Source organism: Oratosquilla oratoria, chromosome 22 (assembly GCF_046742065.1).
Source record: "Oratosquilla oratoria isolate Oo_2021 chromosome 22, ASM4674206v1, whole genome shotgun sequence".
NCBI lineage: Eukaryota > Metazoa > Arthropoda > Malacostraca > Stomatopoda > Squillidae > Oratosquilla > Oratosquilla oratoria.
The window spans coordinates 19,252,521-19,269,832 of record NC_134798.1 but is presented as its reverse complement, the minus strand read 5'-3'; the positions used below and the strand labels follow the sequence as shown (position 1 = coordinate 19,269,832).

The 17,312-nt window shown below is 42.3% G+C and overlaps 1 protein-coding gene across 1 annotated transcript; it reads left to right on the top strand.

Annotated features, from left to right (window-relative positions):
• Positions 1 to 8,549: 8,549 nt before the first annotated feature.
• LOC143037300 (uncharacterized) lies at positions 8,550 to 15,278 on the top strand. The gene is made up of 2 exons (XM_076205435.1): positions 8,550 to 8,644; positions 14,849 to 15,278. The coding sequence occupies exons 1-2, from the start codon at positions 8,550 to 8,552 to the stop codon at positions 15,276 to 15,278; spliced, it is 525 nt and encodes a 174-aa protein (XP_076061550.1).
• Positions 15,279 to 17,312: the final 2,034 nt, after the last annotated feature.

Genomic DNA, 17,312 nt, shown 5'->3' with positions numbered 1-17,312 from the left:
AGAAGGATTCTTATATTTGACATGAAGAAATACAGCCGAATTTTCTTGCCCATACCTAATTGACCTTTTATGTTCTGCCAATCTAGTGTTCAGGTCTCTCCCGGTTTGACCCAAGTAAACCAAATCACAATCTTTGCAGGGCAAACAATAAATACCAGGTGACTCAACTTCCTTCGGTTTTTGTTGAACGTTCACAATTTGCTTACGCACGGTGTTAGAATAGTGATAGGCAATAGTGAGACGTTCATGAGGAAACAATTTAGTAGAAGAACTGATGGTATTATTAAATGGAATTTTTAAAATGTCCTTAAAGGAGCGGTGAAAACTTGAGGGGACGGAAGTTTTAAAATGGTTGGCCCTAGCCTTACTGAGGGCTTGATCCAGAAACCAAGGTGGATAAGCCAACTTCTCAAGTTGACATTTGATCACCTCAATCTCATGGTCCAGAAGTTGAGGACTGCAAATCCTGAAAGCCCTCAAGAAAAGGCCAGAGGCAACACTTTTCTTAACATTGTCAGGGTGATTGCTAAAAAAGTGGAGATAACTGCCTGAATGGGTGGGCTTACGGTACACTGTAAAGAATAAATTATCATCAGTTCTTCTTAACAAAATATCCAAGAAAGGGATTTGGTGTCCTTCTTCCCATTCAACTTTAAATTTAAGATTCGGGGTCAATTGGTTCAATTTATCATGGAACACTTCAAATGGGCCCCAACTGTCATCCCACGCCGAAAAGATATCGTCTACGTACCTGAGCCAAATCATTTCGGGCGGTTTGATGCTGGGCAAAAGGGAACACTCAAAATACTCCATGTACAAATTGGCCAAAACAGGAGACAAATTGGAACCCATACTGCAACCGAATTTTTGACGGAAGAATTGGTCTTGAAAGGAGAAAACATTTGAAGAAACACACAGGCGAACTAAAGCAAGAATTTTGTTGACAGGGAGGGGGAAAAAGTCTTGAAACGGTTGCAGTTTGGATTCCAAAAAAGTAAGTACGTCATCAACATTGATATTCGTAAATAACGAGGACACATCCAGGCTGAGGAGCCTTAAACCCTGAACTTTCATATTTTTGATCTTAGAAATAAAATCACATGAATTTGTGATATGAGAATTGGAGAAATTCCCTACGTACGGGGATAAAATATCCGCCAGCCATTTAGCAAGTTTGCTAGTGCAGGAGCCGCGGTTGGATATGATGGGCCTGAGGGGAATGTCTGATTTATGAATCTTAGGGAGACCATAAAAATATGGGAGCTTAGGGTTGGTAACTTTCAAATTATTAATGCATTTATCAACTGTGATATTACGGACTTGTCTGTTAAACTCGGCGGCTGCGTTCTTAAGGGGATTTTTGGTGAGTTTTTCATAAGTGGCCGAATCATTAAGTAACTCATGGGCTTTCGTGACATAAACAGACTGATCTAAAATAACAATATTGCCACCTTTATCCGCTTTTGTGATGATGATGTTGTCAAGCTTCTTAAGAGCAGACAGGGCCTCCCTGTGTCTTTTTGGTAAGCCACCTTCATTTTTAAAACATTCTGAAATACCATTTAATAACACCCCTTTAAGGCAGGCAAGATCTTTGTCGTAGTGGTTATTAGCTAAATATTTGTCGAAACCAACCAAATAGTCCAAAACATGGTTTCTCTCGGGAGTGAGGGCGAAATTAAGGCCAAGCCCTAACACTTCTAGTTGGGTGTTGGACAATTCAATTTTGGTGAGGTTAATGACGTTGTCCGTGAGAGAAAACTTGGACCAAACTCTGTTATTGCAAAGTCTGTGGAGCTTACGTGAGAGGTTGGCCTGGTGTTGGCCGCTGAGGAAGCAGGCCTTGCGAAGAGCTTGGGCGCAAAGAGCATTCTGCCCGGGCCTAGCCGCTTGAGCTGCGTAGCAGACAGAGGTCACTCTCGCCGCCCGAGATCAGGTGAAGTGTCCCATGAGCCAATCAGAGCCCAGCATTCCACCCGCACCGAGTCGATTGAACCGTTCGACCGAGTATAAAAAAGCCTCCCGCTTAGCCACCTTCTTAACTTGCCTCTAGACCTTCAAGACTAGAACATCGCCTCTACACCAATGAAGTCCTTCTCACCCTGAGGAAGCCTCTTATCGAGGTGAAAAAACTCCGAAGTTTTAGGTGTCGTTGTCAACAGTTTTTTACATGCTGTTACACATCAAATAGAAACCATCGGCATTCACCAGCGCCTTTTTTTCACATTCACCATGGATGATTTCGTTCATAAGCTGAATGAAGTTGATAGGAAGTCCTTCCTTAAACTTAAGAAGATACAACTGAAAATAGTTAAATCTATTAGCGCAGTTGATTTAAAAAAAAAAATATATATATATATATATATATATATATGTATACACACACACACACACACACACACACACACACACACACACACACACACACACACACATAAACATATATATATATATATATATATATATATATATATATATGTATATATATATATATATATATATATATATAAATATGTATGCAGCAGGCTGGTAGAAAAGTTGATAGAAGGAGGGGTGGAAGACGGGTGTTATATTTTATGGGTTAGGTGTTTATAAACAATTTAGATAGCAAGTGAGTGGGTTGCATAATTTCGCTCTACGCACTGTGTTTATAAACAATGGCCGGGGGCTCGAATGATTTGCTGACTTAGTAGTATTTGTAACCTAAGTGAGATATGGAAAGATTCGAGGTTGTTTGAGAAAACAATATTGCCATATAAACTTGTAACAACGAATCTGATTTTTGAAAGGGTTAAGGAGGAGAAATATCCTATTGGTTCACGATTGTAAGCTCAAGCCCTTTGGGGAGGATCTTAAGTATAAAGTTAAAGATCAATGGACTTGTACGGCCGCGACATATCACGTGCCAGGGAACGTGACTGATGTCCACGATCTGACGCTTCTTTGCCAGCGCGACCCTGCTTGACCTGACCTAACCCAGTGCAATTACATAATTACGCACCACGGGTAACTTGCCTACGCAGTATGTATATCGGCTTCCGCCGCATGTAAAATCAGTTCACTCATACCTTACAATAAAGGAGACGAACTCACCAAAACCACCTTCTCCTTCACAAATAGCAGCATCGCTACACTGGTGACCATTCGGAGCGACTATGGACCCATCTACCGCCGCCACCCCCGACGCCACCCCCGACGCCACGCTGCCCGCTACCGACACCGTCAACACCGTCTCCTTCAAGCTGCCGCCTTTTTCTACGGTCGACGCACCCTCCTGGTTTCGACGAACGGAGATTCAGTTCCGGCTGCGCAATATCAGCGCGTCCCAAACGAAGGTAGACTATGTTCTCGAGGCGATCCCCGAGGATGTGTTCCCACTCATCTCCCAATGGCTTGATCAACACGACGGCGTTATCCAGTATGACGTTCTGAAACAGTACCTGCTTCAGGAATTCACGCCGTCAGCAGCCTCCAGAGCCGCATAAATCCTCCAACTCTCCCAACAGCCACTGGGGAACATTAAACCAAGTACAGCATACCTCGAGATGATGTCCATCGCCCGCCTCCCACCCACAGCCAACGGAACCAGCAGGAACGTCGATATGCTTCGACAAATGTGGCTCATACGCCTTCCAGCGCCCGTCCGATCCGCCCTTGCCAACGCCGAGGAAATTACCACCGACGAAGTTTCATGGAAGGCGGACCATCTCGCCGATGCCCACGCCGCCGCAGCAAGGAGTCAGGATGTCTGTGCTACGGACGACATCACGGGCGAAATCTTCGCCGCAGCAGCATTGCCAGCCAACAGGCGCCAACAACACCAGCAAAGGCAGCGACGCCGGACCACCCCCGTTCTGCACCTGTCCTAATACCACACAAGATTCGGCGCCTTCGCCAAGAAATGACAACCAGGATGTACCTGGACAAAAAACGCCTAAATGGGTCACCGTCCATCACGGTGGCCCCTACAGGCGCAACGGGCCTCTACATCAACGACAAGGCCTCTAAACGTCGCTTCCTTGTCGACACTGGTGCTTGCAGGTCCATAATTTCTGCATCCGCTGCAGAACGCCGGGTCCCGAAGGACGTTGGCGTTAGGCTCGTCGCAGCTAACGGCACTACCATACCTACCTACGGGTGGAAACGCCTGAACCTCACCTTTGGGAGTCGCCACTACTTATGGAACTTCATCCTGGCAAACATCAAGACGCCCCTTCTCGGTGCTGACTTCCTCGCTCATTACAGGTTACTGGTCGACGTCGCCAACAGCCGCCTAGTCTGCGCAACCGCATCCGTCTCGACGCCCCTGCAAATCGCGCCACAGCCAACCACGGTCGCCAGCATCGACGCTAGAATGCCCTACGCCCACCTGCTCACGGAATTCCCCGACGTCTTCAAGCCTGACCTGCGACAGACACCACAGACGCCAGCTAAACATGGCGTGTACCACTACATTAAGACATCTGGGCCCCCGGTATCTGCCAAATACCGCCGCCTACCGCCCGAGAAACTCGCCATCGCCAAGAAAACCTTCCAAGAGATGGAGAGACTAGGCCTATGCCAAAAGGCCTCCAGCCCTTGGTCCTCACCTCTACACCTCGTCAAGAAGAACGATGGTTCCTGGGGTCCCTGTGGAGACTACCGGCGGCTGAACATGATGATGGAACCTGACCACTACCCACTCCCAAACATCGCCGACGTCACCACATACCTCAACGGCGCCAAGATCTTTTCGACATAGGACCTCCTGAAGGGCTACTACAAAGTTCCTATGCATACAGACGACATCCCGAAGACCGCCACCACCACCCCCTTCGGGACGTACACCTTTAATTACTCCTGCTTTGGCTTGCGAAACTCAGGTGCGACCTTCCAGCGCTTAATGGACGGCATCCTCGGCGACCTTGACTTCTGCGTCTGCTACGTCGACGATATTCTGGTCTTCTCCAACTCGCCTGACCAGCACCTCCAACACCTGCGGACCATCCTCGAGCGTCTCCAGGACAACGGTCTCGTTGTCCGCTTTGACAAATGCAGCTTCGGAAAAAAGTCTGTCCCATTTTTGGGACACCTCATCTCTCCTGACGGCGTTCGTCCCCTGCAGGATAAAGTCGCCGCAGTCGACAAATTTCCCAAACCTACTACCATCAAAGCCTTGCAGGAATTTATTGGGATGGTCAACTTCTATCACGGTTTCCTCCCTAACATCGCTCAAACGCTGCACCCACTTTATAACGCCCTTCACGGAAAACCGAAGGACCTCCTGTGGAACCCCGCCATGGAAGCTGCCTTCGTCAACGCCAAAAAAGCCCTTGCCCGTGCCACCACCCTCTCCTTCCCTGCACCAGGTGCCCAGCTACAACTGTCAACGGACGCCAGCAATGTCGCTATAGGGGTGTGCTCGAACAGACCCTCAGTGGCAGACCTACACCCCTCGGTTTCTTCGGCAGGAAACTCTCCAAGGCCGAGCTGAACTACAGCACCTTCGACAGAGAGCTCCTCGCCATCCACCACGCCGTCCGCCACTTTCGCCATTTCCTCGAGGGCTCCTCATTTATCATCAACACCGACCATCAACCTCTGGTGCACGCCTTCACAAAACAACGGGACGCTTGGTCTGACAGACAGCGCCGCCACCTCTCCGCCATCGCCGAATTCAATTGCACCATCAGGCACGTCCCCGGTACAAACAACCCCGTCGCAGACGCCCTCTCCCGAATAGCCATCGACGCAGTTCAACTCGGCCTCGACTACGCAGCTATTGCCAGAGAGCAACGGGAGGATCCTGAAACACTTGCCTACAGGATATCCATCGCATCCCTTAAGTGGCAAGACGTCCCTTTTTACGACAACCACACCATCCTCTGCGACATCAGTACCGGTCGCCCACGACCCCTCATCCCAGCTGCCTTCTGACGTCAAGTGTTCAATTTAATACACGGCCTGTCTCACCCTTCAGGGCGCGTCACTGCAAAGCTCCTGAAGCAGAAATTCATCTGGCACAGCATCTCCAAGGACGCAAAAGAGTGGGCCAGATCCTGCATTGCCTGCCAGCAAAGCAAAATTAATCGCCACACTGAATCAGGCATCGGATCATTCCATCAGCCCCGACGACGCTTCGCACACATTCATGTCGACGTTGTCGGCCCACTCCCCCTGTCGGAGGGCTATCGTTACCTCTTCACTGCCATCGATAGATCGACCCGCTGGTTGGAGGTCATCCCCATGAAAGATAGTACCGCCTCATCCTGCACTACAGCATTTCTCAGTGGATGGATAGTCAGATTTGGCCTCCCGGAACACGTCACCTCCGACCAAGGAACTTGCTTCACGTCGCGGCTGTGGCACTCTCTCGCTGAACTCCTGGGTACTACAGTCCACCACACTACCTCCTACAACCCCGCAGCCAACGGCATGGTCGAGCGAACCCACCGCTCACTCAAAGCATCTCTTATGGCACGCTGCAACAACGGCTCCTGGCTACCCCAGCTACCATGGATACTCCTTGGCCTTCGGACAGCCATCAAGGACGACCTCAACGTGTCTCCAGCAGAGATGGTCTTCGGCCAAACCCTCGTCGTGCCCGCAGAATTCTTCCCTCCACAGGAGTTTCCCAAGAGCCTGCAACAGCTTCGACGCACTGTCGGCAAATTTACCCCATGTGTGCCGATACACCACCGGGAGGTGAAGGAATACCTCCCAGAACACCTCCACACCTCGACGCACGTTTTCCTGAGGACGGACGCTCACACCCCACCACTCGCTCGTTCCTACACTGGCCCCCATCTTGCCCTTGAACGTAAAGACAAGACCTTTCGCATCTCCATCTCCGGCAGGCCAAAATGGGTTTCCATCGACCGCCTAAAACCGGCACACCTCGACACTCCGCCCACCAAATTCTCACGTGCAGGACGCCCCCTTAAGCCAAGGCAAATTTAAGAGGGGAGTATTGTACAGCCGCGATAAGTCACGTGACAGGGAACGTGACTGATGCCCACGACCTGACGCTTCTCTGCCAGCGAGACCCTGCTTGACCCGACCTAACCCAGTGCAATTACCTAATTACGCACCACGAGTAACTTGCCCACGCAGTATATATATCGGCTTCCGCCGCATGTAACATCAGTTCACTCGTACCTTACAATAAAGGAGACGAACTCACCAAAACCACCCTCTCCTTCACAAATAGTAGCATCGCTACAGACTAAAGATATCACCACGTCACTGCAAAGCTCACGTAGGACCTAGCATACATGCTCTCGGGGGATTTCTTGAGTTAACATCAGAGATGCACATTGTACAAGAATTATCGGAAGAAAGAAAAAAAAATCCACATTTTCATTCCCCTGAACAAAAGATTATAACTAAAAGTATAAAACTTTATAAAGTGAGATGATTGGAGGCAACAGAGCCTACCGACCAAAATAGTGAGTGGCTATATCCATAAGTGAGGAAACAATGGGGGTACAAGGCCCTTAATAACAAAGTGAAAATAAGGGGGAGGAAGTGAAGAAAGTGAAGAAAGTGACGAAAGGAAGAAAGGCGGATGACAGTGGTGAAAGGTGGGTGAAAGTTGGCGGCAGCTAGGGACGAAACCTAACGCACGCAATTTAGCGCACACTACTAAAGAAGACTACACCTAAAGAGATTAGTAAAAGATATGTATTTATGTGTGTAAAGAGACTGGTACAACGTAGAATTCATCGAACGAACTCCAAGCAACAATACAAGACCACGCAGTGCACGCAAATCCATACGCTGCCACGAGGACTAGCTAGTGAACGAGAAGGAAGACTACGAGGACGAGTTAGTGAACGAGAAAGACGATTATTAGGACGAGCTAGTGAACGAGGAGGACAACTACAAGGATAATATTGATGTGTGACTGAGGTGCGTGTCCTTACGTGTAAGGAACGACTACAAGGGAAGCAGTCGATTCAAATCGACATTATCAACTGAAGGTATGGCACGGAAGTTCTCCGTCATGAGGTTTTCACCTCATATTCAAATAAAGTTTTGGGGGAAAGAAAATACCATAGGGGTAAATAGTTCCTTAATTGATACACTAATAGTGACAAAAAACATATTAGATGAAAAAATATATAGAAATATTAAAAGAAAAATGTAGATCCTGAGAAGGGTAGGGCTAAGCAAATGGAAATGGAAACAAATGGAAAATATAAACATATATGAGGACTATAAGTTATCATTCATTAAACACTTTAAGTCAAAGTGTAATCAGGATCATATCAAGTATTTGGTTAGAATTACAAAGAAAACAAAAACAAATGGAACAAACACAAAATATTTAGCAAAATTAGACAGGCGGTCCAAGGACATGATTTCTATATTGAAGGATTCAGATTGGATAGAAAGTAGATCTAGTGACAAGTTAGATGTTTCTCAGTTAATAGCGTTATTGGTATACAACAGTGACGAGATGACTGAAGAAAAAACTATAAAGGGATCTTAAAGAAACAATGGACTTAGGGGAGATAGATTATCTTTTACAAGGTTATCAAGAAAGTAAGGCAATTAGTCCATGTGTCATGGCAATAGGAATGCAACGACCGAAAGAACCTAGAAACTTAAGGAGTGACTACAGAAACAGAGGATTTGAACATAGAGTTAGAAGCACTTCAAGGTATGATAGATTTGAGTATTATAATTGCAACCAATGGGACATAAAGCATATGGGTGTTATTATGAAACTGTTTTCAGGAACTGCAAATATGAGGGTCATGATGGGTATCATTGTAGAAATCCACCTTTTCTGTTTTATTACAGTACAGTAGGACATAGAACACAGAATTGTAGAGCAATGCCGAAATTTCTTATTCACATAGAAACAAGAGGAAAACCTCATGACACAAAATAAAACAATACTACAGAGCTAACCCTAGAGCAACAGAAATTAAAATGTAATGGATAGTGATGAGAAAGAAAATACCAACTCCAAAGACAACTGTAAGTTGACTACAATAATTGGAAGGACTTCTGTAGGACCCATCATTGCAGGTAGAGTATTCAACAAACCTATTCAAATATTTATCGATACGGGATCACAAGTAAATGTTTTAAATAGCAATTGAAAGCGGGAGTGAAAATCTTTGAACCAATCCATTACTTATTGGAAGGAGTAACAGGAAGTCAGTTTAAAAATTAGGTAAGACTGAGTTAGATGTTATTTGGTATAAAAATTAGCGCTTGCACATTCCGGTGATAGTTGTAGAAGAATCTGTCTTCCCAGGAGATTCACTGATAGGATTTACAACTCTGAGAAAAGAGGGGATGATCGTATGTCCGACTGCGTTAGGGATCTTAGTGAAATCACAGTTAATCCCATTTTTAAATCAACCAGACTTAGAATCAGTACCTATGATAAGAGAACCTATTGGGATAGATGGGAAAGATAACGACGCTAGATTGGATGCTAGCGGGCAGAGCGATCTATTCAAGAACAGATAAAAAAAAAAAAGGTCAGATAGTGAATACAACTCAGGTGTTCAGGAAATCCCAGAAATTAATCAGAATTCATCAATTCCAAATAAAGCATTGCTAATTGTGGAAGGTGACATAATAAAGTCGACATTATTGCATTCCGAGCAATTAACAGAGTAAAACTGGAGTTGAAATGAGTCATTGTAGACTCCGAAATTTGAACCATCCCAGAAATAGAATAAAAGGTTTGAAATTGGACTCGGGGATTTATAAGATACATAAGAACAAGTTAGAAATATTAGTGATTGGTACTTAGAATAAAGACATAATTTTAAGAAAAGGTACACGATTAGGAGGTTTTCAAGTCTGTCCAAGACCCACTAAGATTTTAAATGGGAGTCCTGAGGAGGTGAAATCACCAATTTGATCAATATGTTCAATTCAAGAAGAAACAGATTTGGGAGAGAAACATAAAAGTCATCTAGAGCATATTTGTTGCCCTGGGTTGGAAGTAAGTTTGATTGCATTACTTGTGAAGCACAACTGTTTTAAGATATCAAATAAAATTAAAACCAGGGACTCAACCTATTTATATACATGCCTACAGATTACCACATTCCAAGCTAGCCATTGTAAATAAACTGATCACTGAAATGTTATCGCACGATGTTATAGAGCCCAGTCAAAATGAATGGAACTTCCCATTGATTCTGGTGCCAAAATCAGATGGTACCATGAGTCCAGTTATTGACTGTAGGGGATTGATTAAACAGACAATTCTGATAGACTACCGTTACCGGTAATAGCAGATATACTTCGTTGTTTGGGAACTGAGAATCGGTATTTTAGCACTATAGATATCAAGTCTGCGTTTTGGCAAATCGAGTTGCACGAAGATTCACGGATTATACAGTATTTTCTAAAATAACGTGTATTATGCATTCAAACAAATGCAATTTGTGTTATGTAATAGTCCATGAACTTATATGAAACTATTGATTATTTTATTATCAATATGATTTTTTTTTTCGCATCCGACCTAGATATTTCAAAAGGTCTCCTGTCGGCATGCTCCGCCTTTGTAATCCTTTTGTAATGAATACAGTTGTAGAAGGGTTGTGAGGAAACACTGACAGTGCATTTCTAGCCATTTTAATAGTTTCCTAGACAGCAACTGAGCACTGTCTCCAAGCATTAGGCAAAAATCCAGTGTCTGCCGACTTATTAAATATTTCTGTTTACTGGTCGCAAATTTCAAATTTACACTTTAAACATTCGAAAATTTCGTCTGGACCCGGGGATTTTGAAGCTTTAAGTCTATCGATCTGTTTGACTACTTCTACCTTACTAATGCTGATACTAGATAGTCTACTTTGATATATAAAGGGTTACAAGGGAAGAGCATGCCAGCAGAAGACTATTTTTTCCATAACTAGGTCTGTTTGACTACTTCTACCTTATTAATGCTGATACTAGATAGTCTACTTTATATGTATAAAGGATTACAAAGGAAGAGCATGGCAGCAGAAGACTATTTGTTCCATAACTAGGTCTGATACGAAAAAAAGATAAGTAGATGTATAAAAAAAATAAATACATAGATAATGATAAATAATGAACAAATGGATAAGTAGTAATAAAAACATACATATAATGACAATTTCTAATAAATGATAGTGGGATGAATGATAAAAACAGATAAATAACAATAGATAATAATAAACTTATAACAATAAATAAACAAATATAGGCATTACAGCATATTTCTTATGTGTTTGTTTAAATGAATGTTAAACTTCGAACTCTACTACATTGTACTGCCTCTGCAGGAAAATTATTCCAATCATTTACTACACGGTTGGTGAAGTTCTTTCTACCCACTTCCAAATTAAACCTACTTCCTGACACTTTAAGATAATTATTTCTAGTCTGATTCACATTCAGTGTGAAAATATCGTCACTTTTGATGTCAATTCCCATTAAAATATTAAGGACCTGTATCAAATCACCTCTGAGTCTACACTTTTTTAGGGAAAATAGATTCATGTGTTTTAGTCGATTTTCGTATAGTTTATTTCTGATATTTGGAATCAATTTTGTGGCTCGCCATTGTCCTTTTTCTAATTTGTCAATGTCTTTAATGAAATTCAGTAACCATACGGAAACAGCATATTCCAAATGTGGACGAACTAAAGTTTATATAGCTAGTTAATGACAGATGAACTTTTAAAATCAAAAGATCGAGCAATCTGTCGAACAATATTATTTGCTTTCTCTGAGGCGGAAATACACTGCCAAGATGATCTGAGATCATTACTGATAATTACACCAAGATTCTCTTCACTATTCCTTTTGTTAACGAATTTCCAAATAAATTGTAATCGTACTTATTGTTATTTTTACTTATATGCATAACTTTACATTTACTTGTGTTAAATTTCATTAGCCACTTTTCAGACCATTGTTTTAGTTTTATCTGAATCTTCTTGAATATCTAATTAGTTTAAGTAATTATTTGTCATTCAGCATATTTTTGTGTGTGTGTAATAACAACCCCTTTGATAAAATAACTTTCTCTAGGATGAATGAAATGTTCTGGTACCAGTCAAACCAAAACTTGTTAATTGCGCTATGGTAACGGAGTGTGTAATGTCTTTCACAGTTTATCTGGATCACTTTAGGTATTCAAGACATGTTTTTATATTTTAGTCGTTTCTGTTCAAATTATTAACGGATTTTAACAAACAAGAACACATGCAAGCAATCACACAAAAAATATAGCAATTAGTTAATCAATCAATAAACGTTTAAGTAAATAGATAAGAATAAACAGGTAAATTAAGTAAATGTGTTCATCAGTTACGAAATTATTATATGAATAAAGACATTATCGCAACTATATGAGTTCGATGTTGATTATATTTCATTCCGACACCAAGGCATTGCTTATCTGATAAACGTCCTCTTCCAACGCAATGTCAACGAAGATTTTGCTATCAAGTTGTGAAATAGCTACGTATCCAAAACAGTGGAATAACAGCGCCCTCTGTATTCATCATGGCAACGTAACCACCCACACATCACCTGTTGCCATGCAGTTTTTGACTTTCTAAAAACTAGTATCTATCTTACCCGCCTTACCCTCCAAGACTTTTATTCCCCATTTTCCTAGGTGAAGTTCCGACCGAGATGATCCAGAAATAATCGAAGATAAAAGATCAAGACCGTTGTAGTGGAGGACCTTCAGGGGTGCATGATGAATATATATATATATATATATATATATATATATATATATATATATATATATATATATATATATTATATATATATATATACATATATATACATATATATATATGTATATATATATACATACATATACATATACATACATACAGTACATACATACACATACATATACCAAGGCTTTTTCCCCCTTACAAGGGAGGTAGCCAAAAAGGGAAAGGCATAAAATCATTTCCACCCATTCCATCCCTGAATGCACTCCACACCCCTCCACCCTCCCTCTTATCTGAGCACCTCCTGGATGACGGGTCATCCCTGCACCTTGTCCACTGCCCTGGGTCAGAAGCAGTGTCGCAAGACACAGCACATCCACAGCAAGGCCGCTTCATTAAATCGGCGACCCCCCCCCCTCTCCGTCCCCCCATTGCATAAAAGGAGAGGACGGGGAGAAATCCCTTCGGGCTGCGTCAAATTTTGCTCACACATACTACCTCACCCCCCATTCCACCTCATGCAATCACAACATCATCCATATACAACCATTCTCCATTCACCCCTGTCTTCTGTCCTCTCCCGTCCTTCCTCAACAGACAGTCCCCTCTTCCCCAAAGCCCCCTTCACCCCATCCAGTATATATATATATGTATATATATATATATATGTATATATATATATATGTATGTATATAAAAGAAAGGACGACAATTGAGGCAGCGTATATTACCTCACTCCCATGTAGCAATCATCGGGACGGTTTTGTCAAGTTGGCGGGGGTAGCAAGTGGCCTAATTATCCACGAGGCAAGACGAAAGCGAGATGGCAACGACATTGACCGGGGAGGAACGGGGTGAGCTGTGCGATTAATTATATAATTTGACGTTGTCTTATTTGTGTATGCACCCCAGAAGTCCTAGTTGGACGAAACGTCAGAAATAAAACTTCAACGGATTCTTGGCGTGTAAACTCACCACCCTATATATATATATATATATATACATATATATATATATATATATATACATATATATATATATATATATATATGTGTGTGTGTGTGTATTAATGGATATGTTATATGTATATGTATATACATATATATATATATATATATATATATATATATATATATACTAGGTAACTGATATATCCAAGGTATCTCTAATTCGACGGTGATAGCGGAAACTAGGTGCGGTAAATTATTTCTTATTGGTCAAATTCCTTGAACTTTTTTGTAGCACCACATACACATATATGAAGTGCTACGCAAAAATTTCACGTTTATATATATATATATATATATATATATATATATACATATATATATATGTATATATATATATATATATATACATATACATATACATGCTAATAAGAACACGGTACGTGTGTTCACTTATGCAAAGTAGACCACTTGGAAAAAGAAACTAACGAAGCAGAGCGCTTTCGTATATTACATCTTCTTGTTGCACTGAAGATGTAATATACGAAAGCGCTCTGCTTCGTTAGTTTCTTTTTCCAAGTGGTCTACTTTGCATACATATACATATACATATATATATATATATATAATGTATGTATGTGTGTGTGTGTGTTTTGTTAAAAACAACTGCGCATCGGCACTACAAAGCTTCTTGAGTAGACTTTCAAATCTTCTGAACGTACATTTCGGGTCACAGGACAGACGGAATAATGAATTTCAGTAGACATTAGGAACTATTGTTGAGTAAGAGTATACAGACGTTTTGCTAAACGCAGTTAGCATTTGCAATGTAACAGAAACAGATTACAAAACATAATGTATATAGAAAGAAAGCTCTGGGTGAGGTCACAACATATGATACGGGGGGAGGTCACATTACAAGTGTAAGATGACTTAGGAATTTGTCACTGTGGGGCAAATGTCCGTTGGAGTTCAGAAGTCCAGCGCTGCCTAAGTGTCCGTTGAGGGCCAAGTGTCTTCTCTATGACTCTCTATGACTCTGGCGGGACGGGATTGGAAAAATGTGTCTTTGTGGATGAGAGGGCTACTAGTCCAAGGGAGGGGCTTCATGCTAGGGAGTGTGGTAGGGGCTTCCACTTGTCTGTTGATAGAAGGTTGTAATAGTGGAAGAAAATGAGACCAGGAGACTTCACCATCCCCAAGTTCTATGGGTTACTAGAAGTCCACAAAGAAAATATTCCCCTCCGACCATAGTGGCTTATAGAGATTCACCGACCTATAATCTTGCTTCGTACCTGGCTAAACTTCTCAGACCTCTAGTGACCAACTCACCATACATGCTTCAGAATTCAACTGACTTCATCGAAAGAATCAAAGGACTTAACCTAAGGAGAGGAGATGCCTTGGTTTCCTTTGATGTTCAATCCATCTTTACGTCCATCCCACGAGAATTGGTAAAAAGTGCGCTGAAGTCAGCCATGGAGGAGAACCGGGGATTCTTGGCTAATCAGAAACTTTCCTTGTCAGAACTCATGGGACTCGTCTCCCTGTGCCTAGACTCTACATACTTCCGCTTCAGGGATTACACCTATGACCAACGAAAGGGTACACCTATGGGATCAGTATTTCAGTTGTGGTGGCTGAAGTAGTGATGCAACAACTAGTGGCTCAACTTCTAAGTGCTGCACCCTCTTCGCTTAAATGGTGGACTAGGTACGTCGATGACGTGTTCACCAATTTGGACAGCAAGGACGTAGACCCTTTCTTCAGTCACGTCAACAGTATCGAACCGGCCATTCAGTTTTCAATGGAACTGGAGAAAGATTTCCAACTGCCGTTCCTAGACGTCAGCGTCAAGCGCGAAGGTGACACCCTTAGTACAAGTGTCTACAGGAAGCCCACACACACAGATAGACTGTTGGACTTTGATAGCTACCATCCAGATTGCCACAAGAGGAGTGTGATCAGGACTTTATGGAACAGAGCAGACAAAGTCTGTTCTACTGTGGAATCCAAGAAGGCTGAAAGAAAACATCTTTTACAGGTCTTCCGGAACAACGGCTATCCCAGCAGAACTATACGAAAATGGACAAAGACACGACGCACCGACACCCCAGAACAAAGACCACACATGACACCCAGAGTCACAATCCCCTATATCAAAGGAGCATCTGAGGTTACTGCCAGAGTTTTACGAGACAACGGAGTACGCATGGCACATAGACCCCTCAGCACCTTGCGTCGAAATCTCACTAAGGTCAAAGACACTGAAGAACATACACAACTGGCCGGTGTAGATTACCGCATAGGCTGCACGGACTGTGACACGGAATACGTAAGAGAAACACAAATATATTAGCCACAAGAGTACAAGAGGACCAACGTGCAGTAAGGTAAGAAGATCTGAAATCGGCCCTGTACAAACACACTACAGAACACCAGCACAGGATTGATTGGGACGGAGTGACAACTCTACGCAAAGAAAAAAAAAAAAAAAAAAAAAAAAGACTATTCTTGGAAGCATGGGAAACTAAGAGCAACTGCATAAACAGGTGCATTGATCTCAATCCTATTTATCTAGGAACGAGGAGTAACGCAGTCTAATTCCTTTCTTCTATTTTTCCAGTTTCTGTCTGCTTCTTTACGACCTGAAATTTGTTCACCAGGTGGCTTTTGTCAGACCTCCTTTCTCGAAGGTGGTCTCCCAGTACACCTTTTCAACTCCCCTTCTCTGACTTTTGTCTTCCTTTTTCAGTTTTAGTCTACTTCCTTTTTTCTCTTGTTATATCTTTCTTTTTATCTTCTTTGTATATCCTTTTTACTTCTCTGTTTGTAATTTAGCCGTTTGCTCTTAAGGCCTTTTCCTATTTCTGCTCCCCCATCCTTCATTGTGGACATTTGGTCCACCTCCATTTACGTCTTTGGACTATGTTCTGCTGTTTTTTATGCTTGTGTTACTTAATTGATGCTTTTTTGCTACACTTGTTTTATGTTCACAGCCATTTAACTTTTTATTTTGTTTGGTTTTTATTTGACTGATTCTAATTTAGTAATTTGTTCTTGACACTTCATTGCGGACATTTGGTCATTTGGTCCACCTCCATTTGCGTCTCTGTCCCATGTTCTGGTGTTTTTACGTTCGTATTACGTATTGATGCTTTTTTGATACACATGTTTTATGTTCACAGCCATATATTGTTTTATCTTTTATTTGTATATTCTATTTCATTTTAATTGGTACCAGTATTTCATATCAATTGTAGTGTATTTAATATTGTAAAGAGGTTTGCTTTGTACATGTGATTGAGAGTATGAACCTTTCCTAGGTTTACCACTTGACTGTTTATATTTGAGTTCACAATCTTGTAACCATTATACCCCCTGAAGACGATTCCTGGACGGGAATCGAAAATTCGGGCAAATAAACCCTTCAATTGAGTCTGGTGTTTTACAAGTTTCCAATATGGATCCCAGACTCCAAATCTCCACGTACACACACACACACACACACACACACACACACACACACACACACACACACACACACACACACACACACACACACACACACACACACACACACACACACACACACACACACACACACACACACACACACACACACACACACACACACACACACACACACACACACACACACACACACACACACACACACACAC